Raw genomic sequence first — 23,006 nt, forward strand, 5'->3', positions numbered from 1 at the left:
AAGATGTGAGAGTTGCCTAATGAGCCGAGCAGATGGTCTCGAGGTGCTTGTGGGGAGGTGAAAGGTTTGCAACATGCGGGCATGGAGAGAAGGAAATGTAAGATGACATGTACAGCTACACGGCCGACAGAGGCTGCTTGACCTTCGACGACTGTATTTGCTGTACGTTTACGGAGGATCGGAAAGACAAAAAGGTGGCGATGCATAGCCAGGCGCCGGTCTTGTACGATAATAGATTTGATACCACAGCAACTCGATCCCAGCTCTGCTACAACATCAATCGGCACAGAATCTTCTCAAAGAACATCGTCTCGATACATACAGATTCTCTGTTATGCTCGTATGAGTGCTGAGAGCGGGCTTGTCAAGAGTGCAACTTGCGCTTCCGTAGGCTAGCACCCTGTACTTTTTGATATAGAATGGCTCGACTGTCTATCCAAAGATTACTTCTTCTTCTGCTTCTTCTCGGCCCTCTTCAGACCCCTCACGTCCTTCTTCAAACGTGGGTCAACCATCTTATACTTGCCCTTCACACCTCTCGGTCGACCTTGCCCCTTATTGTGGCCGCCAGCTCGGATGACCTTCACTGGCTGCTTCTTCTTCCCAGATTTGCTGGCCTTGGCCATGAGCTTGCTAATCTGATTGGCCTTATCACGCTCAGTGCCCTCGCCGTCTTCAGCAAGACCCTCTGACTTCTTCTTGAGCTTCTCCAGACGTCTTGCTGCTCGAAGGGTCTTGCGTGCCTTGGCCTCACGGACTTTCTTGATTGGACGCGCGTTGACGGCTCGCATCTTCTCTTTGATAGCGGCGGCGGCCTCTTTCGTCACCGGGCGTTGGGGTCGAGCATGTTTGTTCTCATCATCGAGGAACCATTCCGGCAGGCCATCCACATCGCGCAAAGAGTACTTGTTGAAATTGTCATCCAGGAGCTGCTGCTTCGTGACTTTCCCGGTGGCAAGCTGATGCGCGAGAGTCATAGCTTCTGCGGTGCTGATTTGGATATTTGTTCGATGATCGTCCCTCGACGATGCGCGTGTGGTACCTTCTTCCCAGTCATCGTCTTCATCCTCACCAGCCACCTCTTCGATCTCGGAACCTGATACTTCCTCGTCCTCTGAACCAGATAGCTCCATTGCAGCATCTTCCGCGGTAGCACCTAGTTCTGGCGAGTCGACATCGATGCCGCTATCGCGCGCCTTGTCTGCGTCATTTTCATCATCGTCCTCCTCGTCAAGACCATCGAGGCCGTCGATACCGCTAAAGACGTCCTGCTGGAAGAACGACGCTGCCCGACTGCTCAACGCACCCTCTTTCTGTTTTGATCGTAGGTCCGTTGTAAGCCCTTCATCTTCCTCGTCGCTCCAATCAGAATCCTCCTCTTCCTGCACCATTGCATAGTCTTCGCTGGCATCACTGTCTGCAGCCTCCTCGTCGTCGTCAAAGCCCTCAAAAGCGTCTTCTCGGTCTTTGCCGGCGGCTTTTCGTGCACGCTTTGCACGAGCCTTGGTGTCACGATCCTCCAGTTTTTCTTGGTACTGCTGGTACATGTTGTCCAATTCCCTTTCCAGCCTGTCTCCGTCCTCGTCCGAATCTTCATCTTCGATCGGCTCTTGTTGCGGTTTCTCAGGTTCGACAAGAGCAGTCATGCGGCCCTTGACTATCTGTCGGCGAATCGAAGGATCTTTATCCGCGTCCCTTAGCTGGAAGACGGCATCTCCACCTTGCAAACCCGCCTCGATACCAATTTCTGAAGGCGTAGTCATACCCATCTGCATTCGAACGATCTCCCGCTGTTTCTTTTCATTCTCTCGTCTCCTTTCCTTCTTCTTGTGTTTATCTTGCTGCTCCTTCAACGCTTGCATCTCTTCCCGGAGTCGCATTTCTTCATCCATCGACTCGACTACTGCCACCTCTTCTCCTTCATCACCTTCGGCCTTCTCCGCCGATGGAGCAGCCTTTGTGTGATCTGTCTTCTTCTCTTTCAAGCCGAAGCGCTCTCGTGCCTTCAGTCTCCAGCGCAGCAACAACTTGAAATCTGCGCGTCCCAGCACTTTGAGATCCGAACAATTCCTTCGCACCTCCTCTGTGGTCTCTGGCATCTTGTCCAAAGCGGCTTGCGCAATGCTATTCTCACCGTCCTGTTGGAAGTGTATCCTATTGAGCGTGCCCAGCATTTCAATTGGATCCTGCGACTGCACAAATTCATATGCAGCGGCCTCGTGGAATTGTGTCCAATCTCCCTCCTCGTAACCCTCTCTTTTTCTTTTCTTCTTCTCTGGGTTGAACACCTTTGCCTCTGCACTCTCGCTCTTCTCCTTGACATCCATGAACGCATAGTGAGGATCCAAGAACTTGGGGTCCAGATGCTTCGGCGCTTTGTATCCTCGACATACGTAGAACGTCTCTGCAGATACATTTCTGCTGCTGGGTGGTTTCGTCTGCTCCACTTTCGCAAACAACTGCTTGAAGATCCACTCCAGTTTGGCACTATCCTTGCTACGGAAGACCTTCGTTACGAAAGCTCCGTTCGGCGCAAGGAATTCGGTGGCCAGTTTCAGCGAACTGAGCACGAGCTCGTTCTGGCTGAAGGCATCCTGCACCCAAGCTGTTCCGACATTTGGCGCACCATCGTGAATCACACAATCTGCTTTCCACGTCTTCAAGTGTCCTCGGATCGTCGCTCGGCATTTATCGGTGGTGATATCGCTCTGGAACGTGATGGTTTTGGGAATGGGCTTGATCGGACTCAGATCCACACCCACAATCAAGCTCTTCTGCGGCATGATCTCTGCTGCAACTTGCAGCCATCCTCCGGGTGCCGCGCACAGATCGATTAGGCATTTCGAGTTTTGCAGGAATGAAAACTTCTTGTTCAGTTGAATGAGCTTGAACGCCGCACGGGAGCGGTAGCCTTTCTCCTTCGCCAGGTAATAGTATTTGTCCAGACGCGCCTTGGCGTGCTTCTTTTGAATCGCCATGGCTGCGGCGAGTTGTGTGAAGAGCCGCTCGAGACAGCGTCGATGTCGCTGCGACTTGTGAGGAACAGACCAGCCACAAGAAAAATCAGGGCTCCGACCGGGGTTTGACGGATCTGACTCCGGTCCTTCTCCATTGGCTGCACAGCTTCACTACCGACGTTTAGCTGCAGCACGTCACCGCAAAGACCACGAGACATAGGTTTCAGTATATATAGCACTGTCCGCACGATGCTTCCTTCAAAGCTGCAGAGGTATGTCACAGCTTGGTATTATGACACAGCACAGTGGACTGCCTGCTCCCGGACACGATGACCACAACATAGCGAAGTTCCTACCTGAAGACGCCCAGAATCCGCGGAACTGGTCAGCCTTCAGGAAATGGACGATTGTCGCGAGCATTGGTCTTGTCGACCTGACAGTTTCGTTCGGTGCGAGTGGCTTCAGTCCAGCCAGCAGCGACTTTGCTGCCCATTTCGGATTGAGCAGCGAAATTGCTGGCATAGGACTTTCCATCTTCGTTCTTGGGCTTGCTTTCGGGCCCATGTTCATCGCCCCGCTCTCAGAGTATTATGGACGAACGGCCCTTTATCTGATACCGTACGGCATCTTTCTAGTATGTCTCGCTCTGTCGGCAGCTATAGACAACGTACCTGGCTTCTTCGTGCTACGATTCTTCTCAGGGCTCTTTGCAAGCGTTACAATAGCAAATTTTGGTGGAAGCATTGCGGACTTATTCTCCAAGAATGATGTTGGACCGGCGATGAATATATTCCTGTGGGCTGCAGTGTGTGGAAGCCCTATGGGCTTTTTTCTGATGTCTTTGGTCGCACAATCGCACGGCTGGAGGGCTGTTCTCTGGACGCTCTTTGGCATCTGTGCAGTTCTCTGGGCTCAGCTATTGGTCGTTCTGGTGCCGTTCGGAAACGAGACACGTCACACCGTACTGCTGCGAAGGCGGGCGAGAAGACATGGCAAGGCCATTCCGGACGAAGCACAGGCAAGGTCTTTGAAGACTCTGTTCACAGTAACACTTGCGCGACCCTTTCGATTTTTATCTACTGAGACCATCGTCATATTTGGCGCGCTTTACAACGGATTCCTCTACGGCATAAGCTTTCTGTTCAACGGCGCTTTTGGTCTAGTCTTCGGAGAACGCGGTTACGGATTCGACACCCTGGGCGTCGGACTCTGCTTCACGGGCTTCATTGTCGGCATAAGCCTTGGCCCTGTGACAGGAATATGGCAAGAACGCTACTACCAGAAGTCAATACAAGTGGGCCAGACATTTTCAACTGGCTCAGGGAGTTCAGTCGAATCAGAAGCGAGTGCTCTACTTGAGCCAAGCCGAACAGGTGCAGTAAGGCACAATCCTGAAGCTCGCGTCCAGCTAGGCAAAGTTGCGGCTGTCGCTTTACCAATTAGCCTCGCCTGGTTTGCTTGGACTGCGGCCTCAAAGCACTGGATCTTGCCTATACTTGCTACATCGCTCTTTGGCTGGAGCTTTTTCACACTCATCTTTATGGTAGCCATCTACACCGAGGAGAGCTACATGGTCTATTCTGCATCAGCATTGGCAGGAATCGGGCTCGCGAGGAATGTAGTAGGAGCCATCTTCCCATTGATTGGCAACGTCATGTTTGAGAGACTTGGTCCGAGAACTGCAGGAAGCATAATTGCAGGACTGGCTCTTCTGCTTGCTCCCATTCCGTTCATCCTGGAGAGATATGGCCCGAATCTTAGAGCTAGGAGTCCATTTGCTTACGAGCATGCAGATGATGAGTGAACAAGCAGTCATCGATTGGCCGTCATGTGCGGCTACATACGCCCAAGATAACCGAATCCGTGGTTGGTATTCCTCGCTTATGAACATTGAACGTGGTCTGCCCATTCTCGCCTCAAACCCGCGATTTTGAGGCAGCTGAGCGTCAAATGGACGACGACAAACTTCACGGCTGGAACAGAGTATTGGCAGTGAGTGGCACGTATTTATGGAAGAGAAGAATATGCCAGGACTTGTGGAGTCTTATTCAGGCTCAGAATGAAACCGTGGACACTCGAACTGATGGGACTTTGCCCCTCGAGCGGTATTGTGTGCAGTGTCTCACTGCGTAGTAGGCAGATGTGTACGGACGTACCATACGCTTCAGAAAACTGTTAACACGAGATCAGCCCCGTTTTCGTGACTCAAGCAAGGACCTGTAAGCCATCTGTGGGAACTCTGCTGTTTCTCTCTCTTGCAGTGGAGCACCCTGCATGCTGGAGACTGAATCTGCACGTAGCCTTCGGATAGTACGGACAGTAACGTGTTTGATAAGCATGTGAATCAGATAGGCATGTGCATCAACTTTACGAGGTAGATAACTTTGATTCTTGATATCTTATGCTATAGGTGTCAGAACTACCTCAAAGATGGATCAATTGAATGCTCAGAAGTTACTCTATCTAATAGACAACCTCTTGAGTTGTGTCCTTGGACACCACACTTGCTGCAGGTTGGTTTGGCTCTTGGCTGTCTCTCAATCTGACTAACCAACTCCATTGCTATTTGAGCCTGTGACTGAGCCATGTCTCTGGCAGCCAATTCATCAGTGTCAAGGCCAAGTGTTAGCTTAATCTTCTTCCTTGGGGCTCTATGAGACTGTAATTCCTTGATAATAGTCTTCATATTGTCATGTTCACCCTGGAGTAATGTCATAGCAGCCTGTGACCTTTTTAACCCTCTTGACAACCTGTCCACTGCCTCAATAATTGAGGTTGGTGAGCTGTTTTGATGCCTAGCAATCCTAGCCTTGATTTTGCCTGTATGCCTCTCAATCTGCCTTGGATTCTGAGGGGTATTCTGTGTATCTGATGAACATAGTGGTGGTGGAGTTGGTGTTTTGTAACGCAGTGTCAGCTTGGACAGCACAGCCTGTGGATCGAGTGGTAACAAGCCTGAGCCTCTAAAGGCACCTCTGATCGTGTTTGGAGTAAATGCAGCTTCATAGGCAGGCCTGAGTTGTGGTAGGAAGTCTTCTTTGATCAGGCTGTAGTATCCAACCATGCCAAGCCTTTGGATTCTGGCTGAATATGCCTTCTTTAATGGACCAAAACAGCCAACATCCAAAGGCTGTAGCAAGTGAGAGGAGTGTGCAGGCATACAGAGGGTAATAATGCCTTGTTCCTCACAGAATGACTCAAACTCTGGTGTCATATGGCTGTCATGGCCATCCAGAATCAAGAGCCTCTTCTGACCAACAGTTCTGTGCTTGGTATAGTCATCAAAGTGCTGAATCCATGCTATTCCATGGTTATAGGAAGTCCAGCCTTTAGGACTAACTCCAAGCTTCCAGTTTGGTGGTAGGTGTTTGAACCAGGCTCTGTTCATTTCCTTGCCAGAGAAGATAACATATGGAGGCACTGACCAGCCTTCTGCATTAATACAGGCAATGACTGTGTGCCACTGCGTTGAATCAGAAACCAAGGCCTTAGGTCGTTGCCTACGCTCTGTAGCAGTAACAACTATGGTATTCTGACAGTGTCCAAGCCTGAATCCACTCTCATCAAAGTTGTATATGTCGTGCTCTGTAATTCCATGGAAGGCTATCATGTTTTGAACCAGTGTAAACCACTCTGAGATAACCCCTGGATCCTCATTCTTTGCCCTTTGGCTTGATAACCTCCGTGATAGCCTTGTTTCCAAGCCTGGATAACGATTGACAAAGTTATGAGCCCATCTTTGGCCAACCTCTTGTCCATTCCGTGCCTTGGTTATTGAGGACGCCCAGCTTCTGATTACAGCCTGTGTTGGCGAGTAACCACGTGAATCTAGGTCCAGAATCTTCTGATAAACTACCTCCTCTTCTACCGGAGTCAAGGCTCTGTTCGTTGGCGGTGTACCAGTCTTTGGAGCCGTACCATGGAGTCTGCGGTTGACGGTAGAATATTTGACTCCGTAGGCGGCTGCAGCGCGTCGCACGCTTGGAAATCGACCTGACAGGTAATCACGAACAGCATTCTGAATACACTCTTCGTTTGGAGGTGCCATCGCGTAAAATGGTGGAATAATGGACGCGTTTAGTAATGGTGGTGGATACGAGATGGAAGTTGATGCACATGCCTATCTGATTCACATGCTTATCAAACACGTTAGTGCTAGTGAAGGCAAGCTTATTCAATGCTCGTCAGCAACAACTCCCGTACAGGCAAGCTGTGGAATTTGGAAGCAATGTGCTTGTGCATGCATTGAGGGATCGACTCTGAGCATGTACGCAGGGATGGCAGGCGTAGGCTGAATTACGGCATCGAGCATGACAGCTTCCGCTTAAGCATTCCATCTCCCCGGTGAGCTAAAAGATTCCAAATCACAATGTTGAGCACGATAGCACATCATCTCATCAAGGTATTGTGCTTACTTTTCTCCGCCTTGCGTTTTGTTCTAGACCTGTAGTATGATCTCATCGCGTAGATGTGTTGCGTCTCGTTGCTACCCCTCCTATTTCACTCGCCGACCGCCCAGCATGGAGGGGCTATAAACATTGGACATTGCGGCGAAACTCTTTTCGCTCAGTTCACTGGAAACCGAAGATCACTGCATTCTTCATTGAAATTCATTTATATTGATAATCCAGATCCAACAACATACACAATGTCTAGCATCGTGAACAAGCTCAAGGGCGCGAAGGCCCTCTCTCAAGGCTCGAAGCTGCCTGACGTCGGACCTCTCAAGGAGGACAACCCAGAGAAAGGAACCGTCAACCTTCACAGTGTTGGCGGAAAGATTGTGGTTGTAGGCGTTCCTGGTGCCTTCACTCCTCCGTGCTCCTCCCAGGTGCCTGGCTACGTTGAAAAGGCAGAGCAATTCGCGGCCAAGGGCGTTACAGGCATCTATATTGTTGCCGTGAACGATGCTTTCACGACACAGGTGCGCACGAGAACTTCACACGCGAGTCAAGTATGACGTTTCACTGATATGTATCTCCTAGGCGTGGAAGGAGAAGAACAACTGGAACTCACCGCTTGTCCATATCCTCGCGGACGATAAGGGAGATGTGAGTGTCTTCAGAACGGAGCCTCGATGGCAGAGCTGACATGCATCTAGTTCACCAAGGCAGCAGGGCTCGATTTCGATGCGTCCGGTCTGCTCGGCAACCACCGGAGCCAACGCTACGCAGCCATTGTCGAGGGAGGAGTTGTCAAGAGCATCTTCGTGGAGGATGAGGCACCATCGGTCACTGTGACTGCTGCGGAGAATGTCCTTCAGGCAGTGTAGAGCGCATCAATGGTGTCGAGAATATAGAAAAGGCGGATTTGCGTGACGTGAAAGTGTAGAGAGCATGATCAGATGCTGGGCTTCGAGAATGAGATACCCAATCAAAGACAAAATTGTGAAAGTACCTCCCGCCATTCCATGCCTTGCTGCTGCCATTTGTCGAGCCGCAATCCCCACGTTCTGCTTGTGCAGCTCGTCCGACAAGCACAGAATAAACTCGGGCTGGTCAAGGGATAATTTTCGAACAGCAGTATGTGAGTAACATGAAGGGTTTCGCAACGAAGATGCAATAACGTGTGGCGTCATCGCTGGCCACACTCGGCCGCGGCTCCGATAAGCCCCCACCGGCGGCGCACAGCATGTCAACCCGTATGGAGAACGGCAAGATTGCAATCAGAGGTCAGTCTGCGTATGCAGCTCGACGCGATTTCAGAGCAGGCGCGTGTGAGTAGAGCAACTGCTGTCTGTTTCCAGCGACAGCGAGTGAGCAAAAGCGATCGACGCGCCATTTCATGCTCGCGTTCCCTGTTCGCGCGTCATCATCCCTGCACGCGCCCGATAGACACAAAATGCCTCTTTGAGGTGTCGCTGTGCACCTGACTTGATGCTTCCTCACCGCTGGCGCCACCACCCGAACAACAACAACAATGCGAAAGTAGGCATATCCGCGCGACGACGCTCAGCCTCCCCGAAGTCTTGATGGCGCCTGCGCGCAAGAAGAGCAAGCTGAAGAGCGGCGATAACGACACGGAGCCCATCCCGACGAACCAAGGCCAATCAGCCCAGAACACGACGAGCGTAGAGCATGGCGCCAAACACGGTGCTGCATCGATGCATGCGAACGCGACATCTGCGCCTGGCGGCAGTGGTGCGTCGTCCGCAAGACGTCCGCCTCAGGACGCCCCCGTGACTCGGCCTAGCTGGTATTCGGCTGCCTCGTGGAAATCAAAGGCCTCGCCCACTGCCCAAGTCGCCCGTGAGAGCATCTCCGTAGCCCAGGGCGTCTCCTCCGAATCATCAAGCAAAGACGACAACAATCGCAGGCCCAGTCAGAGCGTCAGCAAAAGCTTTAAGGGTAGCAGTCGCAAGAGTGTTCCGCTGGTGGCCGAAGAAACCAGAGTCTATGCTGTGCCGGATCCCGCGAGCGTGCCGAAATCGAAGAGGAGCTTGGGTGCCGACGAGAAGATCAAAGCCAGCGAGAAGCAGCCCGAGAAGCCGCTCCCGGTAGAAAGCAAGGCAGTGGGAGTCGAAGAAGCCCCATTGCCGCCTGAGCCCCAGACAGAACCCGCGGAACAGGATGCGAAGACGGAAACAGTCAACATGAGACCGTCCTCCGGCAGTTGGTTCGGATGGTGGTCCAGACCGGATGGTGATGGCAGTGATGCTGGGCAATCAAAGAGTAAGAACAAGGCTGCACTGGACGAGATGGCAGTAGAGCAGGCGAGCGACACACCTCTTCCCGAAACTACGGAAGTAGTACCCGTGGAGAACGTTTCCACAGTGCATCAAGGCGATGGAACAGAAGACAGTTCGAACGAAGTACGAGCAGAGGAGATGAGCACTAATGTCAGGTACAATTCGACAAGATCTTGGTTCGGATTGTGGAGCAAAGCGCAGAAAGAGCAAGCACAGAAAGAACACGCTGCAGAAGATGAACAGCAGAAACAAGAAGAAATCGCGCCGACACAGCAGGGCGAACCTGCATCGCGTCCACCAGAACAGCTTCCGCCGGCCGTGCAGGTGCCCGCGGAGCCAGAGAGCATCGCGCAGGATTCAAGCAACGGCGAGGGGGCCAATCCGAAGCCTGATGCGGACAGACCCAGGTCATCTGGCTGGGCGTTTTGGTCGAAGGAGAAGCCGCAGGATATTTCCAATGTTAACAACGAGGACACCCAGAAACAGGTCGGTGAGATCGCGGTTGCGGACACACCTTCACAAAGCCATCCCGAGGCAGCACAGTACAACGAACAGCGCGACCCCAAATCCGAGATCAAGCGTGGTAACTCGCTTCTACGACGTGGGCGAAAACCAAAATCGACGGATATATCAGGCGACACAACGGCAGCGGCAACACCCTCAGGCTCGCAAGCGCAGACTCCCGCATTCTTCAGCCCGAACGACACGCCTGAAGGCTCTCCAGCACCGGTTCAGCGAGGAAAATTGAAGCAGACTGCGCCAAACCTTGTATTGCCAACCTTCAGGGACACGTATCCTGGTGAGAGTAGTCCTGGGTATCTCAATCGCCTGACGCAATATATCGGCAGTTCCCTGCATTTGACACAACCTGCGAAGCCTGCACAGCATCCATATATTTTGCACCAGCCGCGCAAAGTAAGAAGGACTGTAGCTATTGGCGTACATGGCTATTTTCCAGCAGCTTTAGTTCAAAGAGTCTTGGGAGCTCCAACCGGGACTTCCATTCGTTTTGCGAACTTTGCAGCAGCGTCAATTAAACAGTGGTGCGCAGATCATCAACCTGAGATCAAAGACGTGCAGATCGAAAAAGTGGCGCTCGAAGGAGAAGGGCTAGTTCGTGACCGCGTGAACACACTGTGGAAGCTGCTTCTGAATTGGCTTACAGAGCTCCGGCAGGCAGACTTCATCATGGTTGCTTGCCATTCGCAGGGAGTGCCCGTAGCCACGCTTTTGGTGCAAAAGCTATTGGACCTGGCCTGCTTGAATCCAGCAACACGTATAGGAATTTGTGCCATGGCCGGCATCAATCTTGGTCCATTCCCCGAGTACAATCTACGCTTTTTCGGAGGAAGCGCGTTGGAGCTATTTGATTTCTCTAACAGGAAATCGAAAGTTTCTATCGCATACTCTGACGCTCTGGACACTTGTCTGCGACATGGTGTTCGGATCACATATGTCGGCGGGCTCGATGATCAATTGGTGAGTCTGGAATCCAGTCTGCACGCTCCGCTAAGCCATCCCTACGTGAACCGGACCATCTTTGTCGATGGACAATTACACACCTCTAATTTCCTCATACACCTCGTCATCTTTGCAGCAAAACTTCGCAACTTGGGGGTTAGCGATCACGGATTGTTACGAGAGATTTCGGCGCCTCTCGCCGGCAGTATAGTCAGCGGTGCCGGCCACAGCAGAGTCTACGATGATCCTGCTGTATATCGCACAGCAATAGAGTTCGCATTAGAAAGTAGCGATGTCTCGCCTGCAGCATTCGAAGGTGATTCCAGGCGCGCGAACACCGACACACGAAAATCCATGGAAGGGGCACTGTCTCGTCGTGGGTCGAACGTGGGCTATCCAACCAACTTGGCAGCTGCTAATCACATGCGCCGTGGCTCACTGGGTAGTTCAAGCTTGGCACCGCCGGGCATTGCTCCCATCATGAGTGCATTTGAGCCAGCACCTCTTGCGAGCGCAGCGGAGAAGAATCCATTTGTCCTACCGTGGGCCGTCAGAGGTATGCTCGAAGAAGAACTAGTGAAGCGAGATCCGAAGCTTCAACTGGAGGTCAAAGAACTTGTCAAAGAATTTGAAGAATGGCGGCCAAGTAGCAAAGCGCTCAAGGATGTTCGATGGAGGCTCGAGGGAGTTCGCAGTATGCTCTGAAAGAGCCTCAGAGCAGACAAGACCTGCTTTTGTGCATACCTTTTTCGGTCCAATTTGGCCATAGATCACGAGGAGGCAACAGTCCTCCGCATTGTGTAAGAATTTTAGCGAATGTGGAATGACAATGGGCAATGTTTGACTGACGGCAAAGATGGGCAACGAAGACTTGCACCCGGTTTGAGGTGAACAAATGTGAAGATGCTGGAGTCCCACGGCAGCTGGGGATGTGCCCATAGACATCACCAGAACGGCCAATGTTCTGAACTGTCAAACCTCCTGGGCAATAGCAGCGAGTGCGGGATTCATGGTCGAGCACCCACGGTGTGTCCACTTAGAAGCACTCGCACTCACGCCGCGAGCAGCACGACCAAGGACCCCTATGCAGGGTACACAGCATTCTCGCACTTCTCCCAGGTGCTGCAGGCACGCGCGACTGGAAGCTCTTCTTCCAGAAGCCCACGCTCGTCTTGTGCTAGCTCAAAGGGTGTTGTTATCGCGAGGCCTGGTGGGTCTGAAGGTGCTGGTATTGGTCTATGGCTGCATGAATCTTCAGACGGCCCCAGCTGTAGAGCTGTTGCAGCATTAGCCCATGAGCTCTCCATGACGATACGTGTGGGATAGATTGTGATAATTCATCACATCTAGAGGAGAGAAGTCTCTCCCCGCGGCACGATTTGCAGACTCAGTCGGATAGACGCGACGATCAGCCAGCAAATGCCTTCATTTGCGATGGTCTAGAATTTAACAAAACCCCAACAGCCGGTATTGACAGTCTGGCGTTCTGCTTCCTTACTAGATTCCTTGTAGTAAAGTTGAGGTGGGCGCAATCAATTTTGTGATTAGTGCGCGTGAGCTTAGTACCTGCGTGCGGACTTCGGCTGACTGTTGTGAGTGCCTGCGGAGAACCGGTCTTTGCATGTTTTTGATTATTATTGCATACCAGTCCACTACAACTCGCGAGATAGCTTTTGTCTTCCGATTGTGCAGCCGCGCTCACACTGATTGTCAACACGCCAGTTACTTGGCCGCTTTCTGGAAAGCCGAGCCGCGTCCTGAGCCGGTCATGTCCAATGTGCACTCCAAAATTGATCATCTTCTCGGGTGGTTGTAGGACACAACTCGCTCCGAAGTGACGGGAGGTCGGAGGTCGGTCGGCTCGCTTAATGCTGGCAACGGACTGTTTCTGCCGGCGTGGCTACCAATGCCAAGGAGATTCGACCACCTCCCCCGCAATGTCCTCCGCTGGAGACGACATGGTTGCAGTCGAGCTGTGAATGGACAGCGCCCTCATTCTCGGCCGACAACAGGTATAGTTGCAGCGTGCAGCGGAGTGTTATCCCATAGAAGCTATGGTCGCATACTTTATTTGGTCCACTCGCGAGGCCAAGCCTAGCGAAACAGGGTTTGCTGAACGGATCGACGTGCACACCACCCGGCACCTGCCTCTCTGAGTGACCACTCCCCAGGCATGCACGCAGCCGGCCACTCGATGCGGATTGGTATGCGTTCGAAATGATCACCTGCTCCATCGATAGGTCGATGAGTAACGAGAGTCTGCGTCTGCGGGCTATGAGTGCCATGGGTGCCCTTGAGAGCACTGAAACAAGTCGTTGGCTCCATCTTACCCTACCTCCATACGCCGACACGATGAGTGAGATTGGTGATCTGCATGGTCCCCAGTCCGACGACTCGCGCGCCGAGACATAAAGAACGGCTTCGCCTCTTCCACGCGGTCAGGTAAACGTCTTCCCGGCCACTCACTTGTCGCCCACGCTCGCTGCTCACATTCGCTTCAACCTCGCACTCGAGCCAAGTTCCGATTTGTGAGACGCCATCTCCCACAATGGTTCGATTCTCAGCTTTGGCATTGGGCAGCCTGGTGGCCCTGACACAAGCCGCCCCATTGGAGAAGAGACAAGTCACCTGTGCGACTGGTAACGGCCTGTACATCCTCGTTGCTCGTGGCAGTAACCAGCCCGTGGGCGAGGGCACTGTCGGACCCGTTGCGAACCTTGTGGAAGCACAAGTCGCAGGCTCGTACTCGCATGCCATCGACTACCCGGCGACAATCATCGCCCTCGACTCCAACTACATTACGAGCGTGGTTGATGGGATCGAGGACACGAAACAGAGCATTGAAGATTATGTGGCTGCCTGCGGTCCCAACTCACGCATCGCATTGATCGGTTACAGCCAAGGAGGCAATGTCATGACCGACACTTTGGCCGGAGGCACCGGGAAGCCAGCTCCAATTGCTGAGCAGTACAGACAAAACAGTAAGTCCAGTCTGTCCTATCTGATGCGCTACAACTAACGGCATGCTCAGTTATCGGCGTGGCAGTCTTTGGTGACCCACGATTCAACGTTGGTCAACCATACTCTCGAGGAACATCAACACGCAGCGGTATCTTCGCTCGACAGAGCAGTTTGGCAGCGCTTGGCACGTGGGCTAACGTCCTGGTCTCTTACTGTGATGAGAACGACCCGTTCTGCGCAAGCGGCCTGGACTTGGACGTGCACTCTGCAACTGTCGCAAAGTACGCTCAGCAGGCAGCCGACTTCATTATTGGACTTGCTCAATAGCTAAAAAGAACACTAATTTGAGAAAAACATGTAGTCAAGCGAAATGTGTAATGAACTATAGTTGCATGTTTTCTCTAACGACCCAAATCGTTTTCACTAACCTCCTCCACACCAGCTCGCTCTCCATCACCCTAAATTAAAGCAGTAACGAGTCCTACAATGCCTCCACCTCCAAGCAAGACCGCTCGTACCATATTCTGCCTACCGAACTTCCCCAACCTCTCCCTCACTTCACGATCATCTGCCTCAGATGACGAGAGATCAGTCTTTGCCATCGGATTGCTCAAATCTCGGAACTCATCAACACCACGCTTATTGTTGACCGAGTCCTCCGCGCTGCCTTGACCGGGTCGCTGACCTTGCTGACGTTGTTGCTCAGCAGACTTCTGACTACGCGCTCCTCCCAACTTCTCATTCTTCTCAATCAAAGCGAAATTGTTTGACAGCATGTAGGACGTAAACGGCCCAATCGAGATTGCAAGTACGGCGGCTGCCAAAAAGCCATTGGTCTTGGGATTTGTGCCTTTGAGGAGTTGGCTTAGTGATCTAGTGTGTTGCGGAAGCGTATCATATGCTGCATAGGCAAAGCCAGCCGCAGAAAGAGCCTTTGAAATCGTCAATTGATGATCGAGCCACATCTTTAGAGAAGTTTGGGAAATACTCACCGCAGCTTGTGGAAAGATATGAGAGCCTCGGGAGAACAACCATCTGATGGCAGGAAGTGATCGATCTGCTGGTTGTGCTTGCAATTCTGGAATATCGAAAAGACTGAGAGCAGCAATACCACCAGCTCCCACAAGAGCCACGGATATGCTGAGGACTTGTGCAGCGGTACCAGTAGTTGTCATGATGGGTAGGCAATGATATTTGAAGTCGGTGGTGATATCGTTTGTGAGTTTGCGTTCTGCTCTACTTATAATCGCAACAACATTGTTTCATTGTGAAGTCATTGGGTGTAACGCAATATGCCTAACAATCGCTCTCAACGGACATTCGGGCGTTGAAAGTAGCATACTCATCCCTGGGCGACGTCATTATTCATCTGCGCCAAGACTAGCCAGATCCTTTGGATGCCACGGGCACGGGCACATGAACCTACGTGAGACCAAGAACAGTATGCACAAGGCTTTCGCAGTTGTAGAATATACTGCTATTCTAGCAACGCGAATGTCCTGGTGGCGGTAGACGGCATGGCATAACCATCGCCAAGCCAATTGTGTACACCAAAGTATAGAACATGTTCGCAAACGGATTCGTAGGGGGTATTTGTAGTATCGTCATCGTCAAGCCATCAATAGGCGTCGCAATGCTCGAGAGCAGTGCTAGGTGGCAGCCACAGGTTGCTGTTGTTGCTGAAGCACGGCCTTCGCTTTCCGCTTTGCTAACAAGCTCTTCAGCGCACCTAGTAGCCTCGCGAGACTGTCTTCGTCTACTGCGCAGAATCGGTAATTCCGTTCCTCGGTGAGGATCTGCATGCATGCAGTCTTTGTTTTCGAGATGTCGTCAATCTCGACAGCGTCAATGATGCTTGGGAACGGCAGGACGATCAGTGCCGTGTATTCTTCCTCATTTTTGTAGACTGTGAGTTGCTTCGGCCGCAGCACCATCCAGACTTTCTTCCATTGTCGGACACCGGATTTGGACTTCAGTAGATATATCCAGCCGTGATATATAACCCGCTCTGGATCATCAGCAACAGCTTGCTTCTTAACGCCTTCTTCGGAGCCCAGATTGATGCCAGATACCTGGCTTGGATTCCGCACACCCATGGAAGGCCGCCCGGACGCTTGCCCGTAGACGGGACTGATTTGCTGAGTATTGCCAGTAGACGGTCTCATTTCAGAGTGCGACAGCGAAAGCGCAGACATGCGTGCAGCTGGTCCTCCACCCCAATCGGAAAAGTCTGAGCACGATCCATGCTCGGCCCCCGAGTATTCGATAGCAGAGGATTTGCGGTTGCTTGTCATGTTCATGCTCGCTCGATCTCGCGTTCGTGGCAGGACTTGAGTGGTGTTGAGAGCCTCTGCATCAGAGGAGCTGTATCCAGACACAACGTCGTTCGCCGATGGGCTCAAATTGGCATCGATGCTCCGTTCAAAGCCGCGATAGCTCGCATTCGCGCCAGACGGGCTGGCAAGGTACATCTCCTCTTCCTTTTCATCCATGCGTGCCTGCAGTCGTATTGCTTCTACCCATTCCTGGGCCTCCTTCTCTGTCGCGGCCTCGAGGTGGAAGTTCCGCGAAGGCGAGAAGAGGCCAAAGACATGCTTGTTCTGCCGCTTGGGGTCCTTTTGTCGCGCGACTGCGGTGAGCTCGGAGAGATTGACAGCATGGCGTAGCTTGCTCTCTTTTTCGTTTTTGTAGATGGACAGCTGGTTCGCCCTCAGGACGATGTAGACGGGCTTCCAAGACTGCTCCACTGTGCTTAGCACGGAGCAACGCCCGTTCGACGCGCATCACTCAATCACCCACCTTGGTTCTCCGCGTGCGCTTGAGCACCGGTCCCTGCCTGATGATCCTGTCGTACTCGTAGCTGCCGAACTGCGTGACGGGCGAGAAGGTGTCGACGGTCAATCGCTTAGGATTCTGTGTCGGAATGGGGATGGTCGCTGTGGAGGCGGGAGGCTTGACGGCGGGCGCATGCTGGGGAACGACGCCGCCGTCGGCCATGATGAAGACGGGATACTACACACGACGCGTCGCGAGGGCATCAGCAGTGTCGGCGACGTCGTGCTGCACGCGTGGGCAGTGAAGGGCGGGCCGAATGGACATGCGATCGACGGCGGGTGCTAGATTGGAAGGGGGGCGAAAAGGGTCGTCCTTCTGCGGCAGGCGCGTCGCTGATGCTTGCTGCGACGACGAGCGGAGGAAGTGAGAGGACGGCGAGCGAGGCAATGGCAGACGGCGCATGGCACATCCGGCGTGTTGTGAGGGCTACATGTATGTATGCATGCAGCGTGTCAACACGCCCGCCCGCCTCGGTGAATCGTGTCGTGCCGTTGCAGCGACTTGGACAAATGCTGGGAGCTGCGGCGGCACGCAGAAGCTTTCCTCCAATTGCATCCCACATTACTCACTTTGAATCATCGCGTCGGGGATGCCATAAAACGGGCCGCTGTCCTTCAATTCTGCCTGCTATCTGCTGCCACCGTCGCCGTTGTCACTGGTCTGTTGGCACGGCACCGCACCGAAGGCTGGGACGTCTGCAAAACGATGCCTGTCGTCCAGCCCGAAAAGCTGGTCAAGCTCCAGCAGGCTGGCGACACGATTCGCAACGTGAGCACAGCCAGCATTTGATATTGCCGATTAGTACTTGCAGCCAAGCTAACCTGCCACAGATTTGCATTCTTGCTCACGTTGTGCGTCAGCTCGCCCCCCGTTTCATCACGAAAAGTATATTGACGAGTTGCAGGACCACGGAAAGACTTCTCTAACGGACAGCCTCATTGCCACCAATGGCATCATTTCGCCAAAGCAGGCCGGCAAGGTCCGCTACTTGGACTCGAGGCCCGATGAACAGGAACGAGGCATCACCATGGAGTCCTCTGCCATTTCACTGTATTTCCCACTTCTCCAGCGAAGTGCTCCTGACGCGGAGCCGGAGCAAAAAGAATATTTGATCAACCTCATTGACTCGCCCGGCCACATCGATTTCAGCTCCGAAGTCTCTACTGCTTCGCGACTTTGCGATGGTGCGATTGTGCTCGTAGATGCTGTCGAGGGCGTGTGCTCTCAGACAGTCACAGTGCTGCGGCAAGTATGGACTGAAAAGTTAAAGCCTCTCCTAGTCATCAACAAGATGGACCGTCTCATTACGGAATTGAAGTTGAGCCCTGGCGAAGCCTACACTCATCTGTCGAAACTCCTCGAGCAGGTCAACGCCGTCGTCGGCAGCTTCGCTCTCGGCGAACGCATGGAGGACGACCTGAAGTGGCGTGAGCGCATGGACGAGAAGGTGAGTGCAGCTGCAGCGGCCAAGGCGCAGGAAGATGATGCACGTAGCAGACAGGGCAGTGTCGTGCAAGACGACAATGGCTATGTCACGGGTGATGCTTCGACAGAGTACGAGGAGAAGGATGACGAAGACATTTACTTCGAGCCGGAAAAGAACAATGTCATTTTCGCCACTGCCATCGATGGCTGGGCGTTCACGCCTCGACAATTCGCAGCATTATACGAGAAGAAGCTGGGTATCAAGCGCAATCTTTTGGAAAAAGTCCTTTGGGGCGATTTCTACCTGGACCCCAAGTCGAAGCGCGTCTTGAGTTCGAAGCACCTCAAAGGTCGGAACTTGAAGCCTATGTTCGTGCAACTGGTGCTGGAACAGATCTGGGCAGTCTATGAAGCTACGACCGGCGGGCCGAACAACAAGGGCGACGAGGCTCTACTCGAGAAGATCACCAAAAGTCTCGGTATTAAGATACCTGCACACATTTTGAGATCGAAGGACCCCAAAGCACTGCTATCTGCCGTGTTTACAAACTGGCTTCCGCTGTCCACCGCTGTTCTTGTGTCTGTCATCATGGGTCTCCCGTCCCCCAGAGCAGCCCAAGAGAATCGCATACCAGCCTTATTGGAGAACTCACCTGGCGCCGAGCATATCGATGGTGCAATCAAGGACGCAATGACCCATTCGGATCCGACTATCGGTAAGCCTATAGTAGCCTATGTCAGTAAGATGGTGTCAATACCGGAAAGCGAGCTGCCTTCGAATAAGAGGCGCGGCGGTGCTCTGACAGCCGAGGAGGCTCGAGAGCTTGGGCGGAAGAAAAGGGCGGAAATCGCTCGTGCTCAGGCATTGGCCAACAGCGAGGCCAATGTTGATAACGTCGCCGACGCCTTGAGCACAGCTGCGATTGGAGACGAGGATGAGTTGGATGCTCCCGCAGAAGATGACGACCAGAAAGATGACCCCGAACATTTGATCGGTTTCGCTCGTCTGCTTTCCGGCACACTGACTGTAGGAGACGAGGTATACGTCTTGCCACCGAAATACACTCCTGCGCAACCGCATGCTGAACCATTGCCGCGGAAAGTTACCGTCACTGCATTGTATCTGCTTATGGGACGCGGACTCGAGTCACTGAACTCAGTACCTGCTGGCAACATTGTCGGCATCGCTGGGCTGGAAGGCGCGATCCTCAAGTCAGGCACAATTTCCTCGCAACTGGAAGGAGCGCCGAATCTGTCATCCACCACAGCCATATCCACCAATGCACCCATTGTGCGCGTCGCGCTTGAGCCGGCACATCCTGGAGACCTGGACAAGATGATCCGTGGCTTGCAGTTGCTTGTTCAGGCCGATCCTGCCGTCTCCTATGAACAACTCGAAAGCGGCGAGCACGTGATTCTGACAGCGGGCGAACTGCACTTGGAACGCTGCATGAAAGATCTTCAAGAAAGATTCGCGAAATGCGAGATTCAAGCCGGCGAGGCTATGGTGCCATATCGAGAGTCTATTGTCAAAGCCGAAGAGATGAAAGAGGCTAGCAACCCAGCGCTTGGTCGCGGCAGAATTGATGGTGTCACCTCCAGCAAGCAGTTGACTATCCGCCTAGCAGTGCGACCCCTACCAGCGCCGGTCACCGCTTTTCTCATCAAGCACACTGGTGCGGTCAAGAGGTTGTATTCGGAGCGGAAAGCGCAGGAAGAGGAACGATCTGCTGCAGCGAACACTAGCGATCACGCAGACCAGGCTAGAGAGCCCGGCGAGCAGGATGTTGAGGCTGAAGAAAGCAATGCTGCCGCCGACCAGGGCCTGTCAATGACCGACTTCAAGCAACAGCTTGGCGCTGCATTTGTCGAAGAAAAGGCCGATCGCGAGATCTTCAAGGACGCGATTGACAAGATTGCAGCTTTCGGTCCTCGCCGTGTTGGACCAAATGTTCTCATCGACACGACAGCGGCTGGTGTTTGTGGGAGATTCTTCCGCGAAAACAACGATCAAGGTCAAGCCAACGGCACGTCAGCTATTGCAGCCTTGGCCGACAAGATCACGTATGCCTTTCAACTGGCCACATATCAAGGGCCACTGTGCCACGAACCAATGCAGGGTGTTGCCATATTCCTCGAAGACGTCAGCACCGAATTGTCCGAAGATGAGATTAGTGCCAACATGGGCCGTCTCACTGGCGAAGTGCTTCGGACCGTTCGGGACTCTATCCGTCAAGGCTTCCTCGACTGGTCCCCTCGTATCATGCTTGCAATGTACAGCTGTGAAATTCAAGCGTCGACGGAAGTGCTCAGCAAAGTGTACAATGTGATTGGACGCCGGAATGGCCGGATCGTGGACGAGCAAATGCTGGAGTCGACGAACAATTTCACTGTGCTGTCACTGCTACCAGTTGCGGAGTCCTTTGGCTTTTCGGACGAGATGCGACAGAGGACGAGTGGTTTTGCGGCACCACAGTTGGTATTTGAGGGTTTCGAAATGATTGACGAGGACCCGTACTGGGTGCCTTATACGGAAGAACAGCTCGAGGACCTGGGAGAAAAGGCTGATAAGGAGAATGTCGCTCTAAAATATGTCGACAAGGTGAGGGCAAGAAAGGGTCTGGCAGTGAAGAAGAAGGTTGTTGAGGCTGCTGAAAAGCAGAAGACGCTGAAGAGGTAGAAAGCATTGACTCCAATGGTCTAGACCAAATGTTTTTCACAAAGGGAACGACAGATATGGTGCTGCCATTACGTTGCGGCGCTAGATGCACGAAAAGCAGCGGATTGGCATATGCAGCTACAAGTCTATCCAGAAACGCTCGCGTATGGTAGCGCCATAGTAGAAGAATATAAGAGGCGCTGGGGCAATCACCAGTGCCAGAAATCCAAAAACGCTGATTCCCCAACCATACCCGAGATCTCGAAAGAGCGATGGCGCAAACACCGGGACGATCCCTCCTACTACTGCTCGAAACACAGCGCCGGCCGCGATAGCTGATGCCGCATATGCCTCGAAGCAGTCGATGTAATAGTTCGTCGTCGAGTTGAGGATGATTATTTGTCCTATGCCGTAGAAGTACGCCGCGATGACGGAAACCATCCAGTGTCTGTGGTCTGATACGCTCCATGCGAATGCAAAGAGCGAAGTTGGGATGAGAAAACTTCCCAGATTGGCTAATGGAAGTCTGTACTCCGGCACACCTTTTCCATCATTGCGAGCTGCAAGTCGGTTGTAGACAGTGTCGATTCGTGGCACCACGAACCAGACGCAAGTCAGGAAGCCGAGTCCAGGGCCTAGGTAGGCCAGACCGACTTGTTCTGTATTGAAGCCGTATTCGCCTTGATATATGGGCTGGAAGTTGGTGTATAGCGAGTATGTTGTCGCGAATAGAATCGCTTGATAGATGCTCATCGTGAGAACGATTGGCTGTATCAGGATCCGTAGAGGTCGGGTCAAAGAGTACCGCAGTTTTATGAGCAAAGGTCGTTGATCTTCGCCTTCGTAGCGATATCGCTCGCGTGTGTTCTGTTCCTTCTCTAGTCGTGCCTTACGTTGTGCCAGGATTTTCGGAGCGTAAGTCTCACGCAAGAAAAAGAATCCGATAGCTGTGTTAGTGAAACATACAATGGTCAAGAACCAAAAGATCCATCTCCAGGACAAGCGTTGTACAATGATGCCACCTGCCGCGCCGGAAATATGATTAGTATAAATGTCCGTTCGAGAAGGTCACACGTTACGCACCGAATAGTGGGCCAAGGGTCGGGCCCATGAGGGGACCTAGTAAATACCAGCCAAAGATGCCAGCTCGCTGGCCGGGCTCAAACAGATCGCTAAGCGATCCTCCACCATTAGCTATGCTGACACTCCCAAAGAAGCCTGCTAGTGTTCTCATAGCAATAAGCGTGCCGATATTGGGTGCCAGAGCAGAGGGTATCTGTAACAAAGTGAAGATTCCAAAGCATGTGAGGTACATTACTCTCCGGCCAAAGGTCTCCGAGAGTGGTGCGTGTAGCAGAGGCCCAATACCGAGCATGACTACGAAGCCCGTGGTGCAAGCGATGACGGAGTCAGTTGTTGTGTCGAGACCATCTGCAATTTGTTCGATGCCTGGAGTGAACCTGAAAGTGTTCGGTAAGCATTGTTCACAGCATTACGCTCTGATGCAGCTGTATTTGCAATCACCAAGATGACCCAATTTTTCTTCATATCATCAGGAGACAGGGGTGAACGGGCAAGGCATACATCGACGAGGCCAAGGGAGATAGAATAGCCATTGAAGCAATAGTCGCCACGTTGAGCATCTTCCGCGTGTAAGGCCAATTGCGTGGGTTTTCGGGGTCATTCTTGTCAAATGCGAGCAGCTCGCGCTCGTCTAAATCTTCACCCGCATCTCTGTTCTGCAGCAAAGGCTGTCTTTCGTCCACATCTCCTCGCTGCTGTTCGCCAACGTTCGCCTTGTGCCCGCGAGCTTCGGTCTCGGCTGTCGAGCCTCTGCGTTCTGGCGGCATCTCGACAAATGGATACACTGAGCGGAAAGGGAAGAGGAGAACGTTAATGTGTCTGTCGCTTACATGACTATCGTTAGACGCGACTACTGGAGCACCGTTCCGAATGCCGAGCGTGAAGTCAAAGAAGCAGCGCGATGACGCGTGCTGCAAGTCGTGAACTTTCCTGAGCT

At 52.7% G+C, this 23,006-nt stretch overlaps 9 protein-coding genes across 9 annotated transcripts; 5 read left to right on the plus strand and 4 right to left on the minus strand.

Annotated features, from left to right (window-relative positions):
- Positions 1-443: 443 nt before the first annotated feature.
- Positions 444-2,978, minus strand: CKM354_000956900 (27S pre-rRNA (guanosine2922-2'-O)-methyltransferase; the record flags this gene model as incomplete). Its single annotated transcript, XM_044804995.1, has 1 exon — positions 444-2,978. The coding sequence occupies one exon, from the start codon at positions 2,976-2,978 to the stop codon at positions 444-446; it is 2,535 nt and encodes an 844-aa protein (XP_044660930.1).
- A 253-nt stretch (positions 2,979-3,231) lies between these two features.
- CKM354_000957000 (uncharacterized protein) lies at positions 3,232-4,761 on the plus strand (the record flags this gene model as incomplete). The annotated part of the gene is made up of 1 exon (XM_044804996.1): positions 3,232-4,761. One exon carries the CDS (start codon positions 3,232-3,234, stop codon positions 4,759-4,761), a length of 1,530 nt encoding a protein of 509 aa, XP_044660931.1.
- A 2,844-nt stretch (positions 4,762-7,605) lies between these two features.
- Positions 7,606-8,229, plus strand: CKM354_000957100 (uncharacterized protein; the record flags this gene model as incomplete). The annotated part of the gene is made up of 3 exons (XM_044804997.1): positions 7,606-7,881; positions 7,943-8,008; positions 8,059-8,229. 3 exons carry the CDS (start codon positions 7,606-7,608, stop codon positions 8,227-8,229), a joined length of 513 nt encoding a protein of 170 aa, XP_044660932.1.
- Positions 8,230-8,928: 699 nt separating this feature from the next.
- Positions 8,929-11,811, plus strand: CKM354_000957200 (uncharacterized protein; the record flags this gene model as incomplete). The annotated part of the gene is made up of 1 exon (XM_044804998.1): positions 8,929-11,811. One exon carries the CDS (start codon positions 8,929-8,931, stop codon positions 11,809-11,811), a length of 2,883 nt encoding a protein of 960 aa, XP_044660933.1.
- Positions 11,812-13,654: 1,843 nt separating this feature from the next.
- Positions 13,655-14,394, plus strand: CKM354_000957300 (uncharacterized protein; the record flags this gene model as incomplete). The annotated part of the gene is made up of 2 exons (XM_044804999.1): positions 13,655-14,087; positions 14,138-14,394. The coding sequence occupies 2 exons, from the start codon at positions 13,655-13,657 to the stop codon at positions 14,392-14,394; spliced, it is 690 nt and encodes a 229-aa protein (XP_044660934.1).
- Positions 14,395-14,525: 131 nt separating this feature from the next.
- On the minus strand, positions 14,526-15,242 carry CKM354_000957400 (uncharacterized protein; the record flags this gene model as incomplete). The annotated part of the gene is made up of 2 exons (XM_044805000.1): positions 14,526-14,999; positions 15,060-15,242. 2 exons carry the CDS (start codon positions 15,240-15,242, stop codon positions 14,526-14,528), a joined length of 657 nt encoding a protein of 218 aa, XP_044660935.1.
- A 474-nt stretch (positions 15,243-15,716) lies between these two features.
- On the minus strand, positions 15,717-17,064 carry CKM354_000957500 (uncharacterized protein; the record flags this gene model as incomplete). The annotated part of the gene is made up of 2 exons (XM_044805001.1): positions 15,717-16,805; positions 16,867-17,064. 2 exons carry the CDS (start codon positions 17,062-17,064, stop codon positions 15,717-15,719), a joined length of 1,287 nt encoding a protein of 428 aa, XP_044660936.1.
- Positions 17,065-17,607: 543 nt separating this feature from the next.
- On the plus strand, positions 17,608-21,007 carry CKM354_000957600 (GTPase RIA1; the record flags this gene model as incomplete). The annotated part of the gene is made up of 3 exons (XM_044805002.1): positions 17,608-17,670; positions 17,733-17,753; positions 17,807-21,007. The coding sequence occupies 3 exons, from the start codon at positions 17,608-17,610 to the stop codon at positions 21,005-21,007; spliced, it is 3,285 nt and encodes a 1,094-aa protein (XP_044660937.1).
- Positions 21,008-21,124: 117 nt separating this feature from the next.
- On the minus strand, positions 21,125-22,836 carry CKM354_000957700 (uncharacterized protein; the record flags this gene model as incomplete). The annotated part of the gene is made up of 3 exons (XM_044805003.1): positions 21,125-22,008; positions 22,070-22,446; positions 22,571-22,836. The coding sequence occupies 3 exons, from the start codon at positions 22,834-22,836 to the stop codon at positions 21,125-21,127; spliced, it is 1,527 nt and encodes a 508-aa protein (XP_044660938.1).
- Between the last annotated feature and the right edge of the window lie 170 nt (positions 22,837-23,006).

Source organism: Cercospora kikuchii (assembly GCF_019650295.1).
Source record: "Cercospora kikuchii DNA, contig_00006, whole genome shotgun sequence".
Classification (NCBI taxonomy): domain Eukaryota; kingdom Fungi; phylum Ascomycota; class Dothideomycetes; order Mycosphaerellales; family Mycosphaerellaceae; genus Cercospora; species Cercospora kikuchii.